Source organism: Delphinapterus leucas, chromosome 14 (genome assembly GCF_059928025.1).
Source record: "Delphinapterus leucas isolate spDelLeu-1000000601 "Yukka" chromosome 14, BTC_Dleu_Yukka2, whole genome shotgun sequence".
Lineage (NCBI taxonomy): Eukaryota > Metazoa > Chordata > Mammalia > Artiodactyla > Monodontidae > Delphinapterus > Delphinapterus leucas.
In genome coordinates this window covers 7,050,497-7,078,405 of record NC_143142.1, presented here as the reverse complement: position 1 = coordinate 7,078,405, position 27,909 = coordinate 7,050,497, and the positions used below count along the sequence as shown (strand labels likewise).

General features: G+C 60.4%; 1 protein-coding gene across 9 annotated transcripts; it reads left to right on the top strand.

Annotated features, from left to right (window-relative positions):
• The first annotated feature begins 32 nt into the window (after nucleotides 1-32).
• HIP1R (huntingtin interacting protein 1 related) lies at nucleotides 33-27,619 on the top strand. Of its 9 annotated transcripts, XM_022598130.2 has the most exons (33): nucleotides 122-181; nucleotides 14,534-14,597; nucleotides 15,033-15,175; nucleotides 15,434-15,490; nucleotides 15,711-15,783; nucleotides 16,570-16,650; nucleotides 16,998-17,074; nucleotides 17,359-17,420; nucleotides 19,275-19,415; nucleotides 20,119-20,176; nucleotides 20,270-20,345; nucleotides 20,532-20,672; nucleotides 20,772-20,833; nucleotides 21,075-21,147; nucleotides 21,227-21,410; nucleotides 21,494-21,582; nucleotides 21,681-21,797; nucleotides 21,888-21,989; nucleotides 22,227-22,421; nucleotides 22,646-22,793; nucleotides 22,929-23,015; nucleotides 23,358-23,465; nucleotides 23,594-23,730; nucleotides 24,000-24,110; nucleotides 24,371-24,429; nucleotides 24,667-24,697; nucleotides 24,778-24,840; nucleotides 25,198-25,298; nucleotides 25,420-25,525; nucleotides 25,635-25,758; nucleotides 25,837-25,898; nucleotides 26,034-26,240; nucleotides 26,539-27,619. In XM_022598130.2, the coding sequence occupies exons 2-33, from the start codon at nucleotides 14,589-14,591 to the stop codon at nucleotides 26,584-26,586; spliced, it is 3,132 nt and encodes a 1,043-aa protein (XP_022453838.2). In that variant the 5' UTR covers nucleotides 122-181; nucleotides 14,534-14,588; the 3' UTR covers nucleotides 26,587-27,619. The 9 variants fall into 9 exon arrangements, with proteins under 9 accessions (XP_089750555.1, XP_089750554.1, XP_089750552.1 ...); XM_089894425.1 differs by lacking the exon at nucleotides 15,711-15,783 and having other exon boundaries at nucleotides 35-181; nucleotides 20,291-20,345; XM_022598129.3 differs by lacking the exon at nucleotides 15,711-15,783 and having other exon boundaries at nucleotides 35-181.
• The last annotated feature ends 290 nt before the right edge of the window (nucleotides 27,620-27,909 follow it).

Sequence of the window (27,909 nt, the reverse complement as noted above, 5' to 3'; positions counted from 1 at the left end):
GGGCGGCCTCGCGGTGCCTAGGCGCGGGCGGCCGGCCTGGATCCCTCAGTCGCGCGGAGCCGGGCCCAGGAACGCAGGCGGCGGCAGGATGAACAGCATCAAGAACGTGCCGGCGCGGGTGCTGAGCCGAAGGCCTGGCCACAGCCTGGAGGCCGAGCGCGAGCAGTTCGACAAGACCCAGGCGAGCGGCGGGGCGGCGGGCGGGCGGCGCCGTCCCCCCTTCCCCTCACACGCGTCCCTCGGGGCCCGGCCTGCGCCCGCCTCCAGAGCGCCGGGAGCTCGGGCCGCTCCCCGGACCCCTTGCTCCCCGGCCACCTGGGGGCCCCCGGCCGCATCTCGGCCGCGGCCACCCAGCTCCCCGGCCTTCGCCGCCCGAGCCGACCCGCGCGCAGGTGAACCGGAAGCGCGAGCCGGCGCCCGGGCCCGAGGTGGCGGGGCACCGGGGTGGCAGGGGACTGGGATGAAGCCGGGGATTGAGATGCGACCGGGGGACCAGGTGGCCAGGCGACCGAGGTGTCCAGGGACTGAGAGGCGGCCGGGGACCGAGGTGGCTAGGAGCCGAGGGGCGGGAGGGGCCAGGTGGAGGAAGCCGAGACGCGGCTGGGGGCCAGGTGGGGTCAAGGTGCGTCCCGGGCCCGGGTGCGCCCGGCCGGGGCGGCCCGACTGGATTTCTCCGCCCAGGCCGCGCCGCCTCTCCCGGGCTCCATCTACTTTTCCCACGGCTTAAAAGAATGCCCCCTCCTCGGAGAAGCAATGCATTTCCTTAAAGGAAACTCCCTGCTTCCTTTTCTCCTGAGCTGTTTTTCAGGGCCGCACAATATCTTATCTGCTGGGCGAAAAGTTTCACGTCTGTAGCCAGACTTGTTTGCCCGAGCGCTGGCCCACGTATAAACAGGTTCACACCCCCTTATTAAATGACGGCGCCTGACAGAAACTTCCTAGGGCTCCCTTCCTGCACTTCCCACGCGCCCGCATCTCTTCCAGAGGGTGGCCTATCCTGGGAGGGTTATTTTAAAAATGAAACAATGACGGGGGTGTGTATTTGTCCATGTGTTCCTGCTGAGACCACACTGATGAGGGCGTTGCTGTTTCTGGTTTTCTGTTCCTTTTTATTTGACAAACACTGAGGTATTCTTATGCCTGGGGGAGGGGGGGAGCATACTGGGTTTTTTGCCCAAGTAAGTCAACCAGGACTGAAACAGCAGAAAATTTTTACTTTAGAAATAAACCATGGACTTCCCTGGCGGTCCAGTGGTTAAGACCCCACGCCCCCAGTGCAGGGGGCACGGGTTCAATCCCTGGTCTGGGAACTAAGATCCCGCACGACGCGGCCAAAAAAAACCCCAGAAAACAAAAACCAAAAGCCAGAAGGAACCCACTCACTCCTGTCTAAAGTAGGATGATGACCTTTGTGTCTGCCGTTAGCAAGGTCCTTCCCACCTCTCCCTGCCAGGAGCAGTGACTTGTGTGGTGTCTTTCAAATCAAGTTAGCACATGCAGCCTACAATAACTTTTGCTTTGAAGTAAGAAAAAATGCAGGGGAAACATCTAACCTTTGTGCTTGAGATTAACAAGGAAAATGATAAAACCTTGGCTCTATAAAAGACTAGTGCTGAACCAGCCGAGCCGCAAATTATTAATTTAGCCTTTGTGGGCATCATCATGTGGCCCCTGGTGTATTTTCAGCCCGGATAGCCCGTCATAAACACATGTGGCATTTAATTTAAAATCATTAATACATAATTAACTGTGCCAGGAACTTGCGGAAGGAAGGGGAGAAAATGTTAATTGGCAGGGAGAATCTGGATGTTGTCAGAAGATTTATTCATTCACTGATTTTTTTGTTTTTTCTGTGGTTTTGAGGAGCTATAAAGAGGTCAGATTGCTACATAGAGGAGATGGAATTTAAAGGGCCAAGTTCATTGATCTTACTCTTAAATTGTTATAAATCAAGGGCAAGCTTTCTGAATGTCAAAGAGAAAGCATCTCTGATATAGGACAACTTATTCTGGTGGTTGGTTTGGTAAACAAGAGGGTGTTTTGTTTTTGCTGGTTGGGTTTTTCTCATGAATAATTCTTTCTAGTAGGTGAATCTCATAGGATTTACCCATTCCAGGGCTATTTTCTGGAAACATGGAATTCAGGTTCAGTGTCTAGATTTGATTATCTTCAGAGTGACTTGAGGGATGTAGGAATCAGGTTTTGTGCATGGTTAATATTTAATTAGATCACTCCCAGAAATATCTAGTGAGCTGCCAGCCAGACCTCATTGGTGGAAAGGACGAGGAGAGCTGAGGTTGCTGCTTACATGTCTCCTTCTGGACAGAAAATAGTATATCCGACCCACTGACACACCTTCCCTTTGATCTGCACTGCCTGTGGCTTCACGTTGACCACAGCGTCCTGTGTAGCAGAGGGGCACTTTGGTTTCCTTAGAACTTAAGTCCCCTACCATCCCGCCAGCCTCGCTTTTCCTCCTGGGTTTCTGGGTCAAGAGGAGGAAAAATGCTTCCATATTTGCTTTATTGACTGGCCACACCCTGTTTTGCAAAAAGGTTCCTTCCCCGCCCCAGTTGGGAGTGTGAAGGAAGGGGGCAGTCATGTGTCCTTCGTGTGGCAGGTACTTGTGTTTGCTGTATGATGTGGGTATGCGAGTGCGTGTGTGTGTAGTCCCAGGGGCACTGTCCAGAAAGCTGGTCTATTCTTCCCCAAGACTTTAGTCCCTTTGGTGATAAAACCCCTTTTCAAAATGGAAGTGACAAAATTGTATTGGCTTTTTGTTGTTGTAGTATCCTGAATGCAGAACAGTGTGGCATACAGTATACCTGTATGTTCTGAACCTGAAAATTGATTGTCTCGTTAAAAAGATGGTGTGGCATCATGGAGAGCGGTAACCAACACCCGAGTGCTAGCCTGTGTTCCTGGGCATGGTGCTTAACTCCTGTTTCCTGGTCTATAAAAATAGAGATAATTCCATCTACTTCCTAGGGCTGTTTAAGGGATAGAAATGGTGGGGTGGGCTAAAGAGGGACCCCTCAAAGCTGTCCATGTCCTAATTCCTGGAACCTGTAAATATGTTACAGCCCTGGGTAAGAAAATGCTCATCAGCTGACCTTAAAAATAGGGGGCGTAGCCTGGGTTATCCAGGTGGGCCCAGTGTAATCACGGGGCCTTTAAATGTGGAAGAGGGAGGCCAGGGAGGAGGTCAGGGTGGTGTGAGGTGAGGACAACGCCACCGGACATCGCTGGCTTTGAAGCTGGAGGAACGTGGGCGTCCTCTAGAAGCTGGAAGAGGCGAAGCAGTGGACTCTTCCACGGAGCCTCTAGGAAGAAATGCAGCCCTGCTGGCACCTTGATTTTAGCCCCTGAAGACCCGTTTTGGACTTCTGACCTCCAGAACTGTAAGATGATAAATTTGTGTCGTTTTAAACCACTGAGCCAACAGTGACCGTTGGTTGTAGCAGCAGCAGGCCACGAATACTTACAGGATGCAAAACACGTAGTACAGTGCTCTGCAAACGGTCAGCTAGCCATCTTTCTCCCTTCCCCACCCCCAAAAAGCTTTATGTGAGAACTGTTTCATACCTTCCATGAGGGAGGAGATCCGTCTTTGAGGTATAGCATGGGTGAGGACTCAGCAGATTGGAGTCCTGGAAATGCTAAACTCCAACCTTGCTTCTTCCTTGTCTAAGTGCGCCTTTGCCATCTGGGCCTCGGTTTCCCCTGCAGGAAATGGAAACAGAGCCCGAAAGCTTCCTGTAAGGTGAGGATGAGAGAGGGGCCACACTGCTCAGTACGCCAGGCCCGGCGGGGAAGAAGGGCATTAGACACAGGCATTCGGGATAAAGCTCCGCAGGTGTTAGGGGTTTTCTGGTGGGGTGGGAGCTGTGGAGGGGGGAGCAGCAGGTGGAAAACTGTTTGTAGGTCCAATTTTCCAGGTCAGTGACGTGTCCCTTCTGCAGCCTCTGTGGAACTGCAATCTTGTAAAAATTAACATTTATTGACACTCAGGGCTTCTCAGGCCAGCTCACGTTAGAAAAACGCTGTCCAGTAGAAACAGAATAGGAGCCATGTGTATCGTCTTTAGAGTACTTAACCACACTAAGATGCAAACAGAAACAGGTGAAATTCACTTTAATCATATATTTTATTTAGCCCAGTGTATCCAAAATATAGCCGCTCCAACACGTAATCACTATAAAAATTATGAATTATACATTCTTTTCCTCCTACCACGTCTTCAAACTCCGTTTTGTGTTTGTTATAGCACATCTCAATTTGGGCTCCCATTTCAGGCCTTCATTAGCCACACGTGGCCAGCAGCTACTGGATTGGACGTCAGGGTGTTAGAATCACCTGGGGCGCTTTTAAACTCTTCTGTGTCTAAATGCTGGAGATTTGGAGTGATTTGGCTTGGATTGGAGTCCTGGGCGCATAGGTCTATTTTCTTTTTCTTTTTTTTTTGCGGTACGCGGGCCTCTCACAGTTGTGGCCTTTCCCGTTGCAGAGCACAGGCTCCAGATGCGCAGGCTCAGCAGCCATGGCTCATGGCCCCAGCTGCTCCACGGCATGTAGGGATCTTCCCGGACTGGGGCATGAACCCATGTCCCCTGCATCGGCAGGCGGACTCTCAACCACTGCACCACCAGGGAAGCCCGGTCTGTTTTCTTAAAGTTCCCTAGCCAGGAATTCTTTAGACTCTCATTACTGAAGGCAAGCCACAGGACACAGGTGTTTGGGAACTTGAGTTTCTGGTTTGAAGGCTGTTCCCAAATTGGCAATAGTCTTTTGGACTCCCATCCTTTGCACACTGTTTCCTCTGCCCTGACTTCCCTTCCCACATATGCCAACACCCCCTCTGCCAGGCAGGCAGACTTATGCACACTCCCTTTTTTAAACAAAATTTTATTGAAGTATATTTGATTTACAATGTTGTGTTTAATTTCTGTCGTACAGCACAGTGGCTCCGTTATACGTATATATTCTTTTCTATTGTGGTTCATCACAGGAGATTGACTATAGTTCCCTGTGCTCTACGGTAGGACCTTGTTGTTTATCCATCCCATATGTAATGGTTTACATCTGCTGACCCCAAACTCCATCCTTCCCTCCCTCACCCCCTCCCCCTTGGCAACCACAAGTCTGTTCTCTAGTCTGGTTTTGTTTTGTATTTGGGTTCATTTGTGTCGTATTTTAGATTCCACATGTAAGTGACATCACATGGTGTCTGTCTTTCTCTTTCTGACTCGCTTCACTTAGTATGATAATCTCTAGGTCCATCCATTTTGCTACAAATGGCATTATTTCATTCTTTTTAATGGCTGAATAATATTCCATTGTGTGTGGGGATATATATATATATGTATATATATACATACCACATTTTTATCCATCTATCTGTCGATGGACATTTAGGCTGTTTCCGTGTCTTGGCTATTGTGAATAGTTACACACGCTCCCTTTCTGTCTTCATGTGGCATTACCACACTGTTAGCTACCAACCCCTTTCTGGGCCTCATTTAAATGTTTATTTTAAAAAAGTTCCCCCACCCCCAAGCTTGGGAGGAAATCTAAACCACATGGTGAAAGCCAGAACCCCCCCACCCCAGCTCCGCCCACGTCGGTCAGCTCCCTGAGGGCAGGGGCAAGGGGCCTGGCACCCACTGCAGGCTGGTCGAATGGCCAAAGAACAGAGGTGAGCGAGGCTTTCTGAAAAGGAGGAGGGAAAGAACCAGGCTCACGCCCCCCAGGATGCTGCCTGCAGAGCCTCGAGTGAGCTGCCCCAGCGGCACTTGCCTTCCTCCCCGGCCCCCTGCGGCGGGCGGTGAGCTGTGCCCTTCCTTCCAGCTGCGCTGCTGTCGCGCGCCCCTCGGGCACCCTCCACCTGCTTCTGCCGCATCAGCCAGCTTGGTGATGCTCAGGGCAGCTGCTGACTTCCTGGTTCCTGGGGTTTCCTGCCGCAGGCCCCCTGGGCTCCCCGGGTATCCGGTGACCTGTTGGTTCAGGCTGGGGTGGGGTTGTGGCTGCTTGTCCTTCCCCTCCCCCTCCCCATCTTTGTACGTTTGTCCCACGACGCGTTCATGAGGGACCACTTACTGTGTATGTGTGGGCTTGCTTCTGGTGCTCTGGGATGTGCTACGGGAAGATGAAGATCATTCTCATCCCCTCCAAGGGTTTTCATCTTGACGAAGGAGGTGGGAGATGAACAGGTGTGCTGTGGCAGAGCTGTTAAGAGCGAGACTCTGTGCCTCAGTCTCCTCGTCTGCAATATGGATATAATCGTAGTGCCCGAGTCATGGAGGATTTGCAGGATGACACAGCTCCTGGGGCGGAGTGAATTGCTGCACTGAATGGCTGTTGGCTGTTACGTTGTGTATGGGAAGGTGGGCTGGACTGAAGAAATGGAAATAATGCCCCCTTGGTCCTGTCCCTGAGCCTCTAGTTGAGCGTCTGTGAATGGGGAGCTGGGGCTCTTGGGGAGGGCAGTAGATCTGCCACGGGGGTTGGGCGGACTTGGGAAGGTGGGGAGCAGCCCGTTCCTGGAAGAGCAATCCTGCGGTGCCCCGTTCTCCAGGACGGCAGGGCCTGCTCCCAGGTGACACCGTCCTCTGGAAGATACTCCGGTGGGGAGCCCCAGGGAGGAGCCCCGGGGAGGTGCCCCAGGGAGGAGCCCCAGGGAGGTCGGGGGAAGCCGGCACTCCTGACCTTGCCCCCAGGCCAGCATCCCATTTGTGAATAAAACCTGCCTGGGCACTGAGTCCAGCAGCGCGAAGTGGAAACTCTGGAGTCGAGTCTAGGCCTGCTTGGCAGGGGGACAGGGAAACGCAGCCGGCTAACCTGAGCTGGGGCCTGAAGAGCCTTTGCCAGCCGGCCGCGCTGTCAGCGATACCCTTCCCTCCAGCCCGCTCCCCCCAGCTCCACCTGACTCCAGGGTGGACTCAAATATCACCTTGTTTGCGAAGCCGTCAACCGCTTTCCTCCTGCCGGAGCCTTACTAGGCTGCCCTAGTTCTCACGATATTATTCCCACTATTCCCGTCTCCCCAAACCCTGCAGCTGAACCGGCAGGAGTGGACGGCCGTGAGGTCGGGCGTGTGTTTAGATCCAGGGTCACGGAGAAGGGATTGCATTGCCTCCCCCTCCAAGCCCCTAAGCACTACCCTCTGAACCCCAAGATCCTCAGGCACGGACAATGTTGGCTCCTTGTGTGCTAGCACCCAGGACTGCCCGGCTCGGGGGACCCGCTCGGCGTGCGTGCACTGAATAAATGGGTGCCACGGGGGCCCGTGGGTCTCCCTTTTTTGATGCTGCCACTCAGTGAGGCCTAAAAAGCCATGGCTCCCACTGCAGGGAAAGACTGAGTTCTTGGAGAAAAGTTTAGTAGAGGTGGAGTTGTTTTTCCTCTTGCTGAAATAAACACAACCTTCAAATGCATTAGGTTCTCCCGCCAGGGAGTGGCTCAGCCCCCTGGCTTGTGGGACAGACAGGTCTATGGAGTGGTGTCACCAGGGCCCAGGCAAGGAGCTGCCCAGGCTGGCTCCCTGTCCATCCTGGAGGCGGGACTCGGGCCACATCCTCCTCTCCTATCTCTTCCTCCTCATGTGTCACCTGCAGAGCCCGGGGGAGAGGTGGCAGTGTCCCCCAGTGAGCCTCATGCTGGTGGATGGGAGGATCCTGCCGGGGGCTCCTGCAGAGGAGCAGCGGCCGCAGCGCGGCCCTCCCTGCAGTTTCATAAATGGTCGAATGATTGAGAGGCCCGGACAGAGCAGGCACTGGGGGACGTGAATAAAGGGAAGAGACGGTTGAATCGCAGGATGGTGTTGCTGCACTGACTTCCCTCTGCTGAAATGACTGAGCTGCAGACCTCTGGCCCAGAGCTCCCCACCGCTTTGCCTGAGACCGCATTCAGCCGCCTCCTCGGCTACAGAAATCCTGTGTTTGGTTTCATCAATGGCCTTTGAGGTGGCAAAGCATTTGAATGAGATCTTTCTGTCCTTCAAACAACTCTTTGGAAACACTAAAGCAGGATAACCCACCTCTCTGCCAGTCCCTGTGACCCGGCTCTTTGAAGGATGTTTTTTTGTCCCTGCCAAATGCCACCGTGAAGCGCGTCATGATAACAGTACAAGGAGGATTGAGTCTGATTCATTTCAGGGTTGATTTTAAAAATAGAAAATGTTTTATAGTTGCCTTTACTATATAACTTTAGTGGATAAATTATTAGCTAGAGAAGGAGACACACACACTGCCTTGAATTTAACCAGTACTTATATTTGAAAGAGCTTTCGTTCATTCAAGTATTCACTCTTTCATTCATCCAGTAAAGATTTATTGACCTCCAGGCACGGGTTTCGGGACTGGAGGTACAGCAGGTAGCAAGACCAACAGGACTTGTTGTACCAAGTACGTCTGTTCAGGGGTCAGAGGTAGAAACAGAATACATGGTAAACAAGATAGTTTCGGGGGGTTCCCTGGTGGCGCAGTGGTTGAGAGTCTGCCTGCCGATGCAGGGGACGTGGGTTCGTGCCCCGGTCCAGGAAGATCCCACATGCCGCGGAGCGGCTGGGCCCATGAGCCATGGCCGTTGAGCCTGCGCGTCTGGAGCCTGTGCTCCACAACGGGAGAGGCCACAGCAGTGAGAGGCCAGCGTACCGCAAAAAAAAAAAAAAAAAAAAAAAGATAGTTTCAGGGAATAAATGTCCTGGGTGAAAGTAAACAGGAGGAAGCTATCTGTGTGGAGGGAGGGCTGCTTTAGCTAGGATGGTTGGGGGAGACCCCCCCAGGAGGGGCGTTTTAACTCAGAGCAGGGTGACCCCAGAAGCACAGCCGGGCTTGGGGGTGGGACCGGGCTTGTCCTGTTTGAGGAACAGAAGGAAGACGGTGTGGCTAGAACAAAGCTAGATGTTCCAGACATACTTTGTGTATGTTTGCATTCTCAAAGAGTTCAAGGGTTTTTTGCTCCTGCTTCCCAGACGGGAAAGGGGAAGCTTCTAAAGTGAAGGCGCCCCTGTGGGTCGGAGTGGACGGGACCGGGGCCTGTGTGCTGGGGTGCCATGGCTAGCAATGGTGGAACTGGGTGAGCAGACCTGTATTTGGCCCCGTTCACATGGGCTCCTGGGGAAGGGGTCTCCCCGAGTCCACATTCCTCTGCTGTGCAGAGCTCCCCACAGCCTGGAGGACGTCGGATCTCGCAGAGAACGTCCAGGGCTGCAGCCTCTGCGGTCACTTGGTTCTGACCCCCTGCAGGGGCTGTGGGTTTCTAGAATGGTGTGGCCAGTGTTGAGGCGCACCGGGCTGTGGCCTCATGCGCCGCTCTCCTGCTCTATCCTCAGTGACCGTCCTCTCCCCGTGGCTCTTCCTGGGCCCCCTTTGTCTGGCATGCAGCCCCACAGGCGACGGGGCAGGGAAGGGCTTGCTGTGTGCAATTGCTGACCAGAGCGTCCCAGCTTGGTTGCCCGGCTTCGCTGACGGTGTCCACACCCCAAGGCTTCTGGCTCGAGTCCACAGCAGGTGCCGAGGCTCTTGGGAATATCACCTGCTGGGGCTCCTGCTCCGGCCCCGCTGCTTCAGCCGGGTCGCCTCTCTCCTGAACCAGCAGCTAGATGCTTTCTCGTGTGTCCCTGGGAGTCTCCTGTCCAGGGACAAGTGCCATTGGTGGCTCTGTCTGGCCTGGTCTGGGGATTGCCTCCTCAGGCTTGACTCCCAGGGCCTCTGCTGGCACCAGATGGGGTTTTTATGTGACGAACAAGAACGAGATTGTTCCTGGAAGCAGGGGCAGGTGTGTCCTGAGGCTCTGGCTCCCATGGACCCAGTGGGGCCCTTGTAAGAGGCCTTCCCAGACGTCCCTGCCCTGGCTGCAGGACAGAAGCCGCCCCGGGAGGGAGCCGAGCTGAAGGCCCAGAGGGGGCCCCAGGGTCCGAAGGCCTCGCCTACGGGAATGGGGGAGCCGTGGGGTAGCCCCCTGAGCTGCTCGGTGCCACACAGTTGCTGTTCTTACCTGCGGTTTGAACGAATCCTGGATCCAGAACCTGCGTTTTGACTTGGAGTTGGGCCAGGTCCTCCCTGAGTGACACCAGGCCCTCGGGAGCTGGGTCCCTGCAGGGGGACAAAGGGGGGGACCAGAGGATGTGCGTGCTGGCGCACGGCTCCCTTAGCCCGGCCCTTCCCCCAGTGAGAGAGGCGGCGGGGACCCGGTGGTGGCTGAGGGGACAGTCTACAGAGCCAGCAGCCTGCTCGACCCGGCTTAACGGGGGAGGGTTGTCTATGTGGGGACAGTGCCTAGAATAGTGCCTGTGTTCGTCATTGTGACCTTGAGCTTTGATTTCCTCATCCACATGCTTCAAGGGTTACTTAGGAGATTAAACGAGATGATAATGGTGAGGTGCTCGGCACGGTGCCTGGCACATGGCTGAACTCGATAAAAATCATTTTATTATTCATTTACTGAGGCCAGTTTGTTGGCCTCTGGCATGAGATATGCCTCCTGCCAGCTTCCTGGTGCCAGCAATTCTGGCTGTGTCTCCAGAGCCTGCTAGAGCCTTTCCACCCCTCGGCCTTGTCCCCCGCCGCCCTCCGGAGGGTCAGGCCCCTCGCTGGGAGGTGGCTCCCTGGGCCTGGGCTCGGATTTTTCCAGCACAGAAGGAGCAGCGGTGGTCTGAATGGCCGTGACACTGTTTAGTCACCCACCCTCAGGGCTCTGAGAAGCGCTTCTGCCCGCCCTCCAGCTCCCTCCCCCAGAGCCCCCCTGGGCATATCTGGGGGTGTCAGACCCACCGTTACCGCTCTTGTCCTGCTTGGCTGCTCCCTGCCCCCCATCCATGGCCACTCAGAGGTCGAGTGGGAAGTCAGATAAACAGATCCCCAAGACGGTCGCCACCTGCCCCCCCGCCCCCCCCCAGGACCCTCTCTCTCCGGCTCTGGCTTGTCCATCTCGGCACCCAGGCCCCTAATCAATCCATTCCACTCGAAGCTTCTGTCTCCCAGAAGGCTCTCTCCATGGCAACTGATCCCGCCTGTCGTGAGGGGTTATACATGCTGTTGTCAGAACTGCCCCTGTACCAGGGCGGAAGGAAGCCTTCTGCAGGCTGGCAAGCTAGAGAGAGCCCACACGATGGTCCCCGGTGCCCCTCTGACCGCCCCTCCTCCTTCAGGCTTCCTACAGTCGCTCGTTGGGCTGGTGTGAGGATGCCATGCTTGTGTAGACGGAACCAGATGTTGCAGTCAGAGCTGCACCTGGACTGTAAACAGAGGAGCTAAGCCACGTCAGAGTCGCCCAGTACAGATTCCAGGGCTGAGGAGAGGAGCCCCAGTGCTCTCCCCGCCTCTGCAGCCCGCTCAGGACGGGCAGGGGAGGGACGGGCATCCCTGGGGCCTGCCGCCCCCTCCTGGGACGGGGCTTGGCTGCTGCGCCTGGCGGAAAAGCAGGCTTGTGCAGTGTCCACAGACCCGCCTCTGTGTGAGCACTGTGCCTCCTTGTGAGGCCTCCCGGTCCACACATCTGCCGCCTGCACACAGCAGGGCCGTGTTCCCGCTGGGAGGGACCCTGTTCCTACAGCCGGCGCGGGGAGCGGGCGGCACCGCTTGGGCGGAGGGGGCCAGACAGACTCCCGTGTGGCCTGAGTCACCACTTCTCTCTGGGGCCCGGGAGCCTCCCTCACTGCCTCTGAAGACCTTCCATGTGCCAGGCACCGTTTAGGGGCTGGGGCCACAGCAGCCCCCGAGAGGCGGAACCACTCCCCCCCCCACCCCGCCGTGGCGTAGACGTGGGCTGGGAGTGGGGGGAGGACAAGAGACAAATAAGGAAGACACTGTTGGGTGCGGACCACACGGAGAAGCATAAGTCGGCAGATTTAAGTAGAGTGGCGGCAGGGAGGGGACAGGCGAGCAGATTCCCCAGAGGGGAGGGGCAGGCACTCTTTCCGGGGGTCCGGGGCCCAGCCGTGAGGGCGCTCCGTATACATTTGGACCGACGGTGAAGTAAAAGCCTGTGCCCAGCAGCCTCTGGGGAAGGCTGCGCGGTGGGAATGCTTACCCTGGGCCGCCGGCCCCACCAGCCCATCCCTTCAGGGCGTCTCTGCTTCTGCTCTCCAGCTGCAGGCCCTGGGGGGGAGGGGGATCAGCACGCCCCTCGTGGGCGTCTGCGGAGGACAGAGCACTTGCTGGGACTGCAGGTGGCATCTTTGCATCCCCGGCCTCCTGGGTAGCTTGCTCTGCCTGTGTGACTTTGGCTCTGCTCTGTTCTTGCCTGGGATCTTCTGAACAGGTGGCAGTCATCAGAGCCAGCTCAGGTGTCAGGGCAGCTGGGGGATGGGGTTACACACCCTCCCCGAGACAGGCACTCCGGCTTATGGGCTGGTGTCTCTTCCCAGCTCTGTACCTGTACTGGAGGGAGGTGCCTGGGAGCTGGATAGCAGAATCGTTCAGGACACAGCCAGACCTGCCTTTGCCCTTATTAGCTGTACGGACGAGATACCCCAACTCCCGGAGCCTCAGTTTCCTCATCAGGAAAGTGAGGCCACGCCCACTCGCTAGGGTTGCTGCTGGGAGCGTGTTGCCTGTGCCTGGCGCAGGGGAGCAAGTGCCCGGGAATTGCTGGTTGTCGATTGTTGTCCTCATCGCTGCTGCTGTGGGCAGAGTTCTGCCTGGCGGGGCGTGATGTTCACGGGGCCGGGAACGGTACACTCGGGGTCCGGCCTCTCTCACGGTGATGCCTGTGGAGGGAAGGCAGGCGCTGGGGCCTCGGGGAGGCCGAGTTGGCAGAGGATCGGCAAACACAGAACAGATGGTGAGGGAGCCCTCGTGTCTGGCTCGCTGAGGCTTGGAGTGTAAGAGGTGCCAGAGCCTGTCTGCGTTCCTCTCAGGACCCCGGTACTGCGAGGCCAGAGCCACTCCCCCAGCCGAGCCTTGATGCTGGGAGAGTCGTCCGTGTCCCAGGGGCCTGGTGTGCTGCGTGCTGCAGACCCGCTCTCCCCGAGCCCCGGGGAATGGCCACAATGGGCGCTGTGTGTGAAAGGAGGTCAGCCAGCCTTGCTGGGGTGGGTGCGAGGGGCTAGCCCAGCCCCCAACAGCTCCTTGGTCCGTGAGTCTGAGCAGAAAGCGCGGCCATGGCTCTCAGGGGGTTGCTTTTCTTACAGAGGGAATCTCACTGCTTTGCAAAGCAGGACCACAGTAGGGTCACAGCAGACTGTAGATGAGAGAAGTCGCCTCCTTGCCCAGCAGGGGCAGTTAATATTGTTCCCAGGCCAGAGGTGGAGAGCACAGTGGCCTCTGGTTTAAAAAGAAAGAAAGCTCTTGCTGCCCCTTGGGGCTCCCTCTCCGCCCTGTCCCGCTCCCGCCACTGCTGGGCCTGCTGTGGACAAGTCCACGCAGGGCCGGGCTGCAGGGTGAGCGCACAGCTTGCCCTGCTCAGCGAGCCCCCTGGACGGCCTGGGGCAGTGTGGGCCCTGGTGGAAGACCTGTGGGAGACGTGCGAGAATCGGCTGACCTAGAGAGGAGTCTGCACTGGTCAGGGACCTCATCCTGTCCCTCCCACCAATGGCACCGGCAGCTCTTCTCATTCGGTCCACAAGCACAGATGCCCCAAGCTCGGGGCTGGGTGGGTGGACAGAGGCTTACAAGACCTGCCGCCAGGTACAGAATTAAAACATATCCATAAGTAAACCCAGGGCCGGCGGTGGTTCCTAGGTGAGTGGGATGGGGGTGACAGTAAGTGCCCTGAGCCTGTGTGAGGGAGCAGTCACATCCAGGAAGACTTCTCAGAAGAGGTGGTGTTGAACTAAGGGGGACGAGACAAGACTCCAGCAGCTGGAGGTGGGAGGGGACCAGCATCGAGGATGAGTTTGCCGCTTGCTCAGGGCCTGAGTGGTAGCAGCGTGTGTGCTAAGCGGGTCCCCCTTCCTGCCACCCCTGGCGGGGCTGCGGCCGCTGTTTGTGTCGGTGGGGGTGGGAGCTGAGTCAGGATTCGTCCAGGATGCATGTGGACAGGCAATGGGACCTGGTTTATCTTGGTTTTCCACAAAGTGGCTGTGAGGCCTCATGTCTCCAGGCCGTGCCCCGTGGTAAAGTAGGGGTGACTTGCATGTTTTGGTGGAGTGCAAGAGGGCTCAGGCCACAGCAGCCTCTCCCAGAGGACAGACCCGATGGAGGATGTCCTGCGGGGACTGGCGGCTCCCCTGGGGCCCAGGGGCTACGCCTTCTGGGGAAAAGGAATCACACGCAGCTTTCAGATCAGAGTTGCTCTCCTGCAGCACAAGCCGGCTTTCGTCCTTACCTCCCAGGCCTCTGGAAGCTCTGTGTGGTTGTGGCATCGGGTCTTAGCTGTAGTTTGAGCTGCACATGTCACGTGAAGAAGGGCCTTGAGTGGTCTGGTTTGCTTAGGTTAGAGAATTTCTATTTTTCCCTTATCTCTACTCTCGCCTTTAACCGCCTGGAAGGATCGGTCCTGTCTGTGTGTCGCCCCTTCCCCCTTTGGGTGGTCTCTCCCAGGAAGCCTGCCGGGTGGGTTTCTGACCTCTGCCTTCTCTGTTCCCTCCCAGGCCATCAGCATCAGCAAAGCCATCAACACCCAGGAAGCCCCCGTGAAGGAGAAGCATGCCCGTCGTATCCTCCCTGCTGCCAGCGGCCCCAGTCCCTCTGGGCCCCAGGGGAGGCGGGGAGGGTGAAGAGGACGTGGGGGAAGTGAATTAGGGGAGCAGTGGGCGCACCAGATGGCCTGATGAGGGGGGTGTCCTCCTGTGGCCTTGGGCCAGCCTCGCTCAGCTCCTTCCAGACTCTGAGTCCCATCTCAGGAAGGCCACCTATTGTCTTAGGCCACTGGGCCCAGCTAAATTCGTGGGGCATGACCTTGCCCTTTCTCTTGCTTGGCTGAGAGCCGTAGCTCTTGGTGAGCTGTGGCCGACGCGGAGGGAGGGGTGTGGGGAGGGGAGGGCAGCCTTCCACCTGCCTCTCTGCGCTCAGTTCAGCTGCACCTGCTGAGCACCCGACCTCCCCCACGCGTGAGTCCCTGCTGCCTGCACTTGGCCTTGACCCTGGTAGGCATCATCCTGGGCACTCACCACGAGAAGGGGGCCTTCACCTTCTGGTCCTATGCCATCGGGCTGCCGCTTCCCAGCAGCTCCATCCTCAGCTGGAAGTTCTGCCACGTCCTCCACAAGGTCCTTCGAGATGGGCACCCCAACGTGAGTAGCCGCTGTTCCGGGGGCCCGGGCCCTCCGTCTGCCGCCTCTTGAACACCCCAGGGAGGCCCAGAGCTGCATCCTTCGAAATGAGGGCTGTCCCGGCGTCTGTGTCCCTCAGCTCCAGGCTGGCCCACCCTGCCTGCTGCCTGCACCCCGTACATGGGAGCAAGTGTCGGGACCGCCCCCCCTCCCCCCACCGCCCCGCCGACGAAGGCTCTGGCTCCTTCATCCTCCCTCCTTGTCTCCCCCTCTGGGCAGGTGCTGCATGACTGCCAGCGGTACCGGAGCAACATCCGGGAGATCGGAGACTTGTGGGTAGGTGCGGGGAGCGGGCATGGTGGCCTTAGCGCCCCGCCAGCAACACCACCCGGAAAGTCCACCGCCATCCTGCTTGGCACACAGGCCCGAGGGGGGAACAGAGCACCTGCAGTGGTGCCCCCCGCCTCCTCCTCCCAGCACAGTTAGAGCCGTGTTCAGTGGGGCCATGGCGGCGGGCGATGAGCATCAGTAGATGAAATTGAGCCTTGCTTTTAAGGCCTGGCGCAGAAGTCCCAAACACATCCCTAACGGGCCCTCCGGCTCCAGAAATCAGCAGCCCTTCAGTCCCTGTGAGTTCACTACCCCACCCTGAGTCTGGGTAAGTGGTGCAGACTCTGAGCCCCCAAGACCGGCAGCTTTTGAATCTTGGACGTCTGCATTTTCAGCAGGCTCTCCAGAAGTGTCTCATCCACAGTGAAGTCTCAGAGCCCCAGGAGCTTGTATTCTAGATCCACTCCATGACCCTCAGGAATTAGGGGCGTCCCCTGAGTGGAGAGAGGGCTTCTGGCCTTATCTGCCCTCTGGGAGCACTGCTGGGGCCCCAGCAGCCGGGGCGGGGGCCAGGTGGCCTCTGGGAACTGACCGGCTTGCAGAGGGGACGCCCCTTGAAGTAAGGAAGGTGGCGTCCCTGGTGCCATCTGCAGATGTGGGCCCAGCAGGCGTGGCCACAGGGGACATGGTGTCTGGAGGCGGCTGCGGGGAGGATGTGTTCACGCGCCCGTCGGAACGTACCTCCCCAGCCCCCACCAGCATTTCAATAGAGCATCCCACCTCAGAATTGGCCTCTTGCCCTGGACGAGGAGCTCTCTTGTCCCGAGAGTCTCTCTGGTAAGAGTGAGAAGAAGAGAGCGATAGGCAGAGAGGGGGCTGGCAGAGGCCCTTGGGAAAGGAGGTTGGCCACCTCTGGTGAGTTGAGCAATGGTTGTTGAATGAATAAGTGACAGCGTGGGAGGCTGAAGGATTGACACCCTGCTCATCATCTTGCATCTTCCGGCCTCGCCTTCCTTGTTTGCCATGCGGGGTTCCTGGGCAAGCTCATGGGCAGTGTGTCCTTACCCAGGGCCCTTTCTCCACAGGGCCATTTGCATGACCGATATGGGCAGCTGGTGAATATTTACACCAAACTCTTGCTGACCAAGATATCCTTCCACCTCAAGGTAGTTTCCTCGGGGGAATCGTGGGGCTGGTGGGACCCTGGGCTCTTCCCTCCAAGATGTCTCAGAGGGTGGGATCTGTCCTGTCCCCACCTGACCCAAGGGGGAGCTTGGGACAGACGGCAGGGAAGTCAGAAGGCCCGGAGGCGTTTCCCAGCGCGGGAGGTGGTCTTAGCCCTGCCCTCAGCTCCAGGTGGACGTCCCATCCTCTATGTCTTGGTCTCTGTAGTCACTGCCCGGGGCAGATGGTGGCTCCACAGGCTAGGGGGCTTTTCCAGCCCCTAAGCTAGAAGCGGTGCTGGGCCAGAGCTGAGAGGGGCTGCGGTTGAGTGGGGGTGTCTTCTCCGCAGCACCCCGAGTTCCCTGCGGGCCTGGAGGTGACAGACGAGGTGTTGGAGAAGGCCGCTGGGACCGATGTCAACAACGTGTGAGTCCCCCGGTTTCCCGTCTGTTCCTGCGGTGTTCCTCACCCAGGTTCCCACCGGGGGCCGTGCTCTGTCTGGGGCTGGAGGTCGTCACATGCCCAGGAGCTGTGGCTAAAGCTAAAGGGATGGGGCTTACTTGGAGCTGGGCATTTTGGCTGAAGGACTGCCGTCTGTGCATCCGTGCAAGGGCGTGTGCGTGGACTGTGCTCCCCCTCCCGCCTGGGGGTTCTCGCAGGGCATGCCCCGCACCCCTCCCGCTCATCTCTCCCTCCTCCTTCCCCCGTAGCTTCCAGCTCACTGTGGAGATGTTCGATTACATGGACTGTGCGCTGAAGCTCTCTGAATCAGGTGAGCCAGCCGAGGGGCTGACCCGGGGCCTGCTGCCTCTGGGGGCCAGCCATTCTTGAACACACCTGCCCTCTGGGACCACACTCCCACCAGGAGCAGGTCACGGGGCCTCCAGGTGCCCCCACAGCATGGGAGGGAGAGGCCTTTACCGCCCCTGCAGGATGCCAGGCAGGCGGTACGTCCAGGGAACAGTCCCGGCCGAAGGATACCCACTCTGGCACCAAGGCGTGGGGTGGGGGGTTGCCGGGGGGTGCCAGGAGCCACCTCTTCAGGTTCCCGATCCACCTCCCAGCTGAGCCTGCCCCGAGGCAGTTGGTTTCGACCTTCTTGCCCGTTCTCTGCTGTCAAAGGCCTCTGAGTAAGGTCAGATTTCCCAGCCCAGGAACGTGGTAGCTGTTGAACAGGAAATCTCAGGGGGCTCACCCTCTTGGGGTTGCGGAGGTGATTGTTTCCAGTGGCAGCTTCAGAACAACTTGTGGGTGACTCGATGCTCTCTCGCTCTCCACGGGAGAGTGAGAGGCAAATGCCTTTTTAATGGAAAACCAGGAATGAGAAAGAGGTGCCTGGGCATCCTCCTGGCGCCGGGGGCTGGACCCTGAGGCTGGGTGAGTCTGGGGGCAGCTGTGCTGCAGAGATGGGCCTCTCCCCAGTTGCCACGATGGGAGGCGGAGAAAGCCCACAGCCAGTGCCCACACCCCCTGTGCCAGCGTCTCCCTGAGAGTGTGAGGGGAGTGGGCGTTACCCGCCCCAGGTTTGTAACAGCCACAAATGGGAAATGTCCTGAATGCCCTTCAGCTGAGAAATGGCTGCATTGTGTTTTAAAATGCAAAATAGTATTCTCTGTGTATTTTAATTGTTTACAAGGAAAATGTACTTGACGTGACACGTAATTAAGTTTTAAGCGGGTGAGGGACAGCACTTGGCGCCTTCCTCCTCGTCCCTTCCCTCCCAGGCGTCCTTGTGTCACTGTGGAGGTTTGCAGATCGCCCCACCCCAGGCAAGGTGAGAGTAGGCCCGGGTTGGGGGCCACCCATCTGGAACCGTGTCCCACGTGGGCCGCCCTGGGTGTCACGTGCTCATTTCTCTCCTTGCTCCAGAGAGCAAGCCCGTTGGGGGTGGCAGTATGTCTGTCTCTTTCCCTCCTACTTGGTCCGTCGGATGAAAGGCTGATTCTCAAGGTCAGGGGAGATTGACCCCGAATGCAAGTGAGGTTTTGGGGTCCATTGGGGTTTGCAGAACCGCGTCCTGAGCCCGCTGCTGTGAGACTGACCAAGCCCGGGCCTGTGTCCACATCTGCAGAACGAGGCCTTGGGGCTGCACAGCCTTAGGCCTCCATCCTTCCCTAGGATTCAGCCCATGAAGCCCATGAAGCTGGAAGCCCATGGGTACAGGGCTGTTGAAGTCACCCTGTCTCTCCAGCTCTGCATCCTGGGCCCACTGCCTGGAAGCTCTCCAGAGACGCTGGCCGAGCTGAGCTGCATTTCATTTGCCCGCCCACCTTGCTGTCACCTCAGTTTGTGGGAGCGCTGGGCCTTGGTCCTCGGCAGCTTCAGTGCACAGGGTCCTTCCTCGCCTCGAGGAGCATGTTGGTGTCCGAGGGCCTGGGGTAGGGTCCCACCGCCTGGCTGGGACTGGTAAAGCCAGTTACCCAGGCCATTGCCCCGTCTTCAAACCCAGCTGTCTAGGTTGCTGTGACAGTGCCGTGAGATGACGGTCAGGGCCAGCGCTCAGCCGCTGTCCTCACTATGGTCGTCACTATGCCTGTAAGCAGAGTGGGGTCTGCGCCTGCGTCTCCCAGCTCCACGTGCTCAGGCTCCTCCCGCCCCCCCCTTTTTTATTTTTATTTTTTTACAGTTTTCCGGCAGCTCAACACGGCCATTGCCGTGTCCCAGATGTCCTCGGGCCAGTGCCGCCTGGCCCCCCTCATCCAGGTCATCCAGGACTGCAGCCCCCTCTACCACTACACGGTCAAGCTCATGTTCAAGCTGCACTCCTGTGAGTCCCGCTGCCCCCAGCCCTGCTGGCCTCGGCCCCGAGGGTCAGCCGAAGCCCCAGAGGGCTGTGCTGATAGACTGTATCAGGGATGGGAATCAAGCAGTCTTTAAGATATTTATTAATTAAACATAACAGGAATAAACTCATTACCCACTAACATAAATAACATGTTGTAAAAAAAAAAATCACTATTTTCCAAAACAAAGATTTAGTGGGAAGAGCCACGTAGTTTTACGTGTTTACAGTTCTCTTAACCGCCTGGCCTCGGAGGCGGCAGCGGGGTGCTCACTGGGCTGGCGGGGAGGACTGGGGGAGGCACCTGGTGGCTCCTTAGTGCTCAGAAAGGGTCTGGGCTGCTGGCTGGGGTCTGTGAGCTGCTCCAGTGTCAACCTTGGGCAAACTCGAGGGAGGGCGACCTGACGGACCAGCAGAGCCCACGTGCGGTGCACTGTGGTCAGGGTTCTGCCCGTCCCACTCACCGGTTCCTTCCCTCACTCAGTCAAGAGCTGAACTCCTCATAGGGGGTTCTTTGGGCCCTCCTGATGGTGGGTGGGACGCAGCCAGGTGACAGGTAATCTGTCTAATCTGTGATGGTTTCTAGAATGTGGAGGAGCAGGGAGGGGGAAGGGAGGGAGCGGATCTGAAGTCTCGGGCACAGAGCAGTGAGCAAGGAGGGAGTCCCCTTACACCTCCCTGCCCCCAGGCCTCCCGGCAGACACCCTGCAAGGCCACCGGGACCGGTTCCATGAGCAGTTTCACAGGTACCAGCCTGGGCGGGGTGGAGGGTGGCGGCGTGTGCTGGGGCTACTGGGCTGGGGCCTGGCTCCTCTGACCTCCCGCCTCCGTCCACGTAGCCTCAGAAACTTCTTCCGCAGAGCCTCTGACATGCTCTACTTCAAGCGGCTCATCCAGATCCCCCGGCTGCCCGAGGTACCTGCGCCCTCCAGAGGCCGCCGCCGCCAGCCTGCAGCCCTGTTCTGCCCTGGGCTCTGGGCTTGAGGACCGTGGCCGCCTGGCTGGGTGCCATGTGGGGCCTCGTGTGGGCTGTGGGAGCGGCAGAGGGAGGGCCTTCTGCTGGGGGGAGCACTGAGTCGCTTTCACCCGCTGCCCCCTCAGGGACCCCCCAACTTCCTGCGGGCCTCGGCGCTGGCCGAGCACATCAAGCCGGTGGTGGTGATTCCTGAGGAGGCCCCCGAGGACGAGGAGCCCGAGAACCTCATCGAGATCGGCTCGGGGCCCCCCGCTGCGGAACCAGCGGTGAGCTGCCCCCTCCTCGCTGGGGGCACTGGGGGTGGCTGGGACTCCCTCCTGGCCTGGGGGAGTGGGGGCGGGGGTCACCGTGCTTTGCCGTGGCAGGTGGTGGCTGACCTCTTTGAGCAGACATTTGGACCCCCGAATGGCTCCATGAAGGACGACAGGTGAGGGCCGGGGGAGCCCACCATCGTGGGAAACAGCCTTCTGGGAACTGTGATCCCGAAAGATCTTGGCTGGGGACACAGACCTGAGATATTCAGACCCCGAGGGGGTGCTGATGAGAGGACCAGTGGCCATGCCCGGGTCCCCTGATCGTCCCGGTTGAGTGGACTGGAACGCCGGGACCACGCGGGCTGGGGAAGACCACGCGGGCTGGGGAAGACCCCGCCTGACCTCTGTCCCCAGGGACCTCCAGATAGAGACCTTGAAGAGGGAGGTGGAGATGCTCCGCACGGAGCTGGACAAGATCCAGCTGGAGGTGAGGGGCACGGGCAGCAGCGCAGGGGCGGGCGGCTGCCCCGCGCGGGGGACCTACACCCCACCCTTCCGCCGCCCAGGCGCAGCGGTACATGGCGCAGCTGAAGGGCCAGGTGAACGCGCTGGAGGCTGAGCTGGAGGAGCAGCGCAAGCAGAAGCAGAAGGCCCTGGTGGACAACGAACAGCTGCGCCACGAGGTGGCCCGGCTGCGCGCCGCCCAGCTGGAGGGCGAGCGCCACCAGGGGCTGCGAGAGGAGGCGGAAAGTGCGTGGGCGGGGCGGCAGGGTGGGGCGGGGGGTACGCCGCCGGGCTGGGGGTCACGGCCGTAGCCTCTGCCTCCCCCGCAGAGAAGGCCAGCGCCACCGAGGCGCGCTACAACAAGCTGAAGGAAAAGCACAGCGAGCTCATCACCACGCACGCCGAGCTGCTCCGGAAGGTAGGCCCGGGGGGCGCGGACGGGGGCCGGTGGGAGGAGGGGGCCCTGAGCGCCGCCCAGCCGAGCCTGTCCCTGGTCCCCGGTCCCCGCCGGTGCAGAACGCAGACACGGCCAAGCAGCTGACGGTGACACAGCAGAGCCAGGAGGAGGTGGCGCGGGTGAAGGAGCAGCTGGCCTTCCAGGTGGAGCAGGTGAAACGGGAGTCAGAGATGAAGGTGCGTCCCGTGATCACAGGCCCTGCCCCGTAGACTCCCGTGACCCCCAGCTCCATTGCCGCCGTGACGTTCTGTCCCCTCCCGTCGTAGCTGGAGGAGCAGAGTGACCAGCTAGAGAAGCTCAAGAGGGAGCTGGAGGCCAAGGCGGGAGAGCTGGTGCGGGCGCAGGCGGCCCTGAGCCACGTGGAGCAGGTGTGTTCCCTCCCAGGCCGGGCTGCCACGGAGCGGGGCGTGGTCCAGAGCGGCTTGCCCTGGTCTTGGGGTGTGGCTCTGACCCAGCCCCAGGGGGTACACAGGGCAGAGGACCCGCTCCTGGGCCCTCAGCCAGCCTTCAGTCTCCTGGGGCCCCAGGGAGGGTCTGTAGATTTGGGTGGGGATGGGGGCGGGTGGGGCCTCTGGAAGCCCTGCTCACCGGCCCGATGTTCACAGAGCGGGTTGGAGCTGAGCTCGAGGCTGGATGCGCTGAGTGCGGAGAAGGACACACTGAGCAGCGTCGTGCGGCAGCGGCAGGCTGAGCTAGTGGCAGCCCAGAGCCTGGTGCGGGAGAAGGAGGCGGCGCTGGACCAGGAGCAGCAGCGCAGCTCCAGGGAGAGGGACGAGCTGCAGGCGCGGCTGGCAGACAAGGTGCGGGCCCGCCCCGCCACCCCGCCACCCCACCGCGTACTCTCACCCTGCGTAACAGCTGAATCGGGGCAGAATTCCCTTTTATCATGAGCTGCGCGCCCCGCTCCTGAGGGAGCAGCCCAGGCACAGGGGGTGCAGCAGGGCCTCTCGCTAAAGCCCCCTCCCCAGCGAGGGTCTCCACTGGGGCCTGGCTGGCTCACCGCCGCCTCACCTTCTCCCACCAGGAGTCTCAGGAGCAGGGGCTGCAGTGCAGGCTGCTGGATGAGCAGTTTGCCATGCTGCGGGGCACCGCTGCCGAGGCCGAGCGCATCCTGCAGGACGCCGTGGGCAAGCTAGACGACCCCCTGCACCTGCGCTGCACCAGCTCTCCAGGTAGGGCCGCGGCGGCAGGCGCTCGGGCGTTACTCTTCCCTAATTCTCACCCACCCACCCTGAGGGATGCGGGCAGGAGGGTGCTGGGGCCTCAGGCCAGGCTCTGCCCCTCACCGATTCTCCCTGTGCTGGCAGACTACCTGGTGAGCAGGGCCCAGGCTGCCCTGGATGCCGTGAGTGCCCTGGAGAAGGGCCACGCCCAGTACCTGATCTCCAGGGCAGGTGAGTGCAGCTGGGGCCGGCCTGGGCAGGGCAGAGGCCGCCAGCGGTGGTGACCCGGGCCCACGGGCCATTGCCACCTCCTGCTTTCGGGGCGGTTTCCCACCACAGGCGCCTCTCCAGGAAGCCCCAGCCCGGTTCCAGAGATCAGCCTTTCGGGCCAGGGGTCACAGAGACCCAGGGGTGGTTCCTGCGATGCTGCTTTCCAGCTGCGTGGCCTTGGCCCAGCCCCCTCCCACCGAGAGCTGGGGTACTGGAGCCCATGTGGGCTTGCCAGGCAGGAGAGGCACCACCGGGGCCTGTTCCAGAGCAGCAGCGTTAAGGGTTGTCGTTCTTCCCGCGCAGACACCTCTGCCCTTGTGGCAGCCCTGACCCGGTTCTCCCACCTGGCCGCGGACACCATCGTCCACGGCAGTGCCACCTCCCACCTGGCCCCCACTGACCCTGCTGACCGTAAGTGCGCCCTGGGCTTGTCACACGAGCTCCTCACCGTGGACCCGGGAAAGGGGGTCCTGGCGTCAGACCCGGTTAGGGTCTCCCGGGGTTCTCGGCGCCGGCTCCCCTCAGCCCTCTCCCCCCAGGCCTGATCGACACCTGCAGGGAGTGTGGAGTGCGGGCTCTGGAGCTCGTGAGGCAGCTGCAGGATCAGCAGGCTGTGCTGCGGGCCCGGCCCAGCCTGGTGCAGACCCCCCTGCAGGGCATCCTTCAGCTGGGCCAGGTGAGGTGTGCAGCCGGGATGCCCAGTGTGGGGCAGGGTCTGGAGGGGGGCGGTGGTGCTGGGCTGGGGTCCCTAGCTTCTCTGCACCTCCTTCCAGTTTGGGCTGAATAGGTGCTCACGTGTAGAACCTGTAGCTGTGGGACACGGGGTGGGTGGGTACAGAGCACTACCCTCTAGGGCCCCGTGGCCCCAGTCTCACTCCCAGGCTCTGTGGGGTGGCGGGAGGTGGAATCCATCTCCTCTGACTCCTGGATTCCCTCATCCCCCAGGAGCTGAAGCCCAAGATCCTGGACGTGCGTCAGGAGGAACTCGGGGCTGTGGTGGACAAGGAGATGGCGGCCACGTCTGCGGCCATCGAAGATGCGGTGCGGAGGATCGAGGTGAGGACCAGGGTGCAGGAGCCCCGGGGGCGCTGGGCTGAGTGTGGGCTGCACCCCCCTCTGCACTCAGCCTCCGTGCGACGGCCAGACGGCCTCTGCAGGTCAGAGGTGGGAGGGTGGGCGGGGGCCCTGGTGTTCGGGCCCTGGGCCTCACCTCCCTGGCTCCGTGGCTGATCCCAGGGCTGGTCCAGTGCGGGTGTCCCCTTTTCTCGCACGCTGCCCTCCTCCCCACCCACTCAAAGCTCTGCCATCGGGTGTAGGACGTGATGAACCAGGCCCGCCATGCCAGCTCTGGGGTGAAGCTGGAGGTGAATGAGAGGTGAGACCTACTTCTGGCCCACCAGTCGCCCCAGGGCGGGTTCCCCAGTTTTTCCAGATGGGGGGGGAGGGGCTTCTGCCCTCCTGACTGCTTAGCTCTCCGGAAAGAAGGCCTGGGAACCGCAGAGCACGCCCGACCCTGTGGGCCCACCTGCCGAGCACCCTGACGCCCCCGTGGCTTCTGGGGCCGCACTGCAGCTCCTTTTCTCTCTTTTCCTCACCCTTCTGCTCCTCTCAGGATCCTCAACTCCTGCACAGACCTGATGAAGGTGAGTGGCTGGCTGGGACCCAGGGCGGGCCCTGTGCCTGGCCGGGCCCCCAAGAATGACACACGTCTTGGTCTTGGCAGGCCATCCGGCTCCTGGTGACAACGTCCACGAGCCTGCAGAAGGAGATCGTGGAGAGCGGCAGGGTGAGCTGGGCCGCTGGTCTCACGGGGCCAGGTGGGACCCCCTCCCTAGCGGGCAGGCCGCACAGCTAGGCCATCGAGGGACAGGTTCCTGACTCCAGAGCCCTCTCCGTCGCGGATCACCCGGCCTGTGGCTTAAGCCCACCTCGGGACTCCTCTTGGGCATGAGACGCCTGAGTGGGCGGAGTGCTGACGGGCCCTCCCAGTGCATGCAGCATACCTGGGAATCCCAGACCAATCCTCCACGGCCCAGGGATGCGCCCTAGTGGCCAGGGTGAGGGGAGGAGGGCCCACCCGCGGGGATCTGTTGCCACCCGGGACGTCCTTGACTGGTCCATTCCGCCCTCCTGTCGCCACTAGGGGGCAGCCACGCAGCAGGAATTTTACGCCAAGAATTCGAGGTGGACGGAAGGCCTCATCTCCGCCTCCAAGGCCGTGGGCTGGGGAGCCACGCAGCTGGTGTATGTCGCCTCAGGTCGGGGGGCAGCAGGGTGTGTGGTGCTCAGGGTCTGCGGAGGGGTGTTGAGGCGGCCTGCCGTCCAGGGGGTCGGAGACCCAGGCCCTGCCCGGCTCTGCCCCCAGGGAGTCAGCAGACAGGGTGGTGCTTCACACGGGCAAGTACGAGGAGCTCATCGTCTGCTCCCACGAGATCGCGGCCAGCACAGCCCAGCTGGTGGCGGCCTCCAAGGTGAGCCTCCCCTCGGGCTCCTGGGCTCCCGACCATGGCGGCGGCACCACGTGTGGCGGGGAGACCGTGGGGGTGGTGCAGCCAGCAGGCCGTCCTGCCCCCCACTCAGGTGAAGGCCGACAAGCACAGCCCACACCTGAGTCGCCTGCAGGAATGCTCACGCGCCGTCAATGAGATGGCCGCCAGCGTGGTGGCCTCCACCAGGTCGGGCCAGGAGCAGATCGAGGACAGAGGCGAGTGCTGGGGCCCCGGTGCAGCGGCCGGGCTGGGGGCGGGTGCCCAGATGCTTACCCACTCTCCTCTGGCCGCAGACACCATGGACTTCTCCGGCCTCTCCCTCATCAAGCTGAAGAAGCAGGAGATGGAGACCCAGGTGGGCGCCCTCGGCTGTCCCTCTCCAGTCCCCCCTCCTACCCCCGTCCCTCTCCCGCGGCTGAGCTCCGGGAAGGCGGGAGGGCCCCTGGGGTGAGGCTGTGGGCCTGCTGAGCGGCCGCGCACCGGGCTGCAGGTGCGGGTCCTGGAGCTGGAGAAGACACTGGAGGTGGAGCGCGTGCGGCTGGGCGAGCTGCGGAAGCAGCACTACATGCTGGCCGGGGCCGTGGGGACGCCCGGTGCGGATGAGCCCGGCCGGCCCAGCGCTGTCCCCCGCGGCGGGACCTCCAAGAAGCCGCCCCTGGCCCAGAAGCCCAGCGTGGCCCCCAGGCAGGACCAGCAGGTGCGGGGAGTCAGTGCGGGTCGGGGGGGGGGGGGTGACAGCAGAGGGGCCCCAGGAGTGCTGTCCCGGCCTCTGCTCACTGGCCTGTGGGGCAGCGGGCCTTGGGGACGGTCAGAAGCCACTGACCAGTGGGGGCAGACACGCGGCCCCAGCAACGCAGGGAGCACGGCAGGTGCCAAGGCCTCGTGCCAGGGAAGGGGCAGGGGCCAAGGAGCGGCGGGGTGCCTGGGGCCCGACGCAAGGTACGTTAGGCACTCCTGGCCGTGGCCACCGAGCCCCTCACCTTTGACTCCTGCAGCTTGACAAAAAGGATGGCAGCTACGCGGCTCCACTCGTCAACTACTAGCCACCACCACCCCGCCCGAGGGGTCCAGCGGGGAGGCTGACGGCCAGGCCTGGGCCTCGTGGCTGAGGAGCCTCTGAGAAGGCCCAGCCCTCGCTGAGCGCCCAAGGGCTCAGGGCTGACCGGGGCTGACCGGAGCAGTTCTTCCTGGACGAGAGCCTAGTTACCTGCAACAGGAACTTCTCAGAGCAGCCAGGACCCAGCAGGCCTGAGCCACAGCTCTTCAGGAAATACACGGAGCATTTCTAATATTCTGAGTTAGATCTTTTGTGAGTTTGTGTGCAACACACCAGAAAGCAGGGCCATTGGAGGGGGTGTTTGTTTGGGCCGGGCCTCCCCTGCCCCTGGGACTCGCAGTCTGAGGTTAGAGGTGACTAGAACACAGTCTGTGCTGGCTGTTGGAGACATGGGGAAGACATCACCTGTTCGTGGCCTTCTTGGGACCTGGTGCGGCCTCAGGCAAAGCAGGATGCTCTTAGGTGGGCTGGGGGTAGCGCCCCTTTCTCCTTGGGCCTCGCTCTAGGGCGTCAGTGACGGTGAGCGCTGAGGACGAGACCCTTGCCTGGGAAGGGGGGCAGGCCGGTGCTGCCATCCTCCTGGAGTCTGTTCCTGCTGGAACCTGCGGTGACCCTCCTGCTTCCTGTTTTTCTTTCCCCTGGTCTGGCTGCCCCTCCCCATGCCCAGCCACCTCATTCCTCCCTTTGCCTCCCCATCCCTGGGAGGTTTCCAGCCCTCCCACAGGCCTCTCCAGCTCAGTCAGAAAAAGCCCAGAAACTAGGAGCCGCCTGCGCCCTCTTCGGATCAGATCAAAGGCACCTGGTGCTCCTGGGGCAGGGGGCTGCCCTCCGGGAGGGCTGAACACGCTCTCCTCGAGCCCCCCGCCTCCTCCTGGGAAGAGGGAGGCCTGGCTGGAAGGAAGAAACTCGGCCTGGAGAGGAGCACAAGGTGGCAGCTCGATTCGCTTTGCGTGTAGTATTTCCTCGTGTTGAAGTGTCAGATCGGCAATAAACCTCACTTTGACTGTTGTCACCCCACAGTGAGGGGCTGCGCCTGCTTCTTCATTTCTCCAGGGCCAGTACACTGGGGAGGGGAGGGACCCCCTTAGTTTCTGCAGGAAACAGTAGAACACGGGAGCCACAGAAAACCTTGCCGCTTCCGGTTCTGCCAAGAAGTGCCCGGCTCGTTTCCCTGGGAGGTTTGTGACTCTGGGACGCTTCTTTGGGGAGTCTAAGGGCTTTTCTCTGAGAGGCCTCTGTTCCCAGCCAGAGGCCCCCTCGGGTCTTGATCCCCCTCCCCCAGAGCTGTTGGAAGCTCCGCCTCTCTCAG

Excerpts from the sequence above, each read along its gene's own strand:
- HIP1R (XM_022598129.3), top strand. The coding sequence starts at position 89 with ATGAACAGCATCAAGAACGTGCCGGCGCGGGTGCTGAGCCGAAGGCCT. Across the intron at positions 20,346-20,531 it reads AGATCCCCCGGCTGCCCGAG|GGACCCCCCAACTTCCTGCG; the intron begins GTACCTGCGCCC and ends CTGCCCCCTCAG. Across the intron at positions 25,759-25,836 it reads GGAGCAGATCGAGGACAGAG|ACACCATGGACTTCTCCGGC; the intron begins GCGAGTGCTGGG and ends CTCTGGCCGCAG.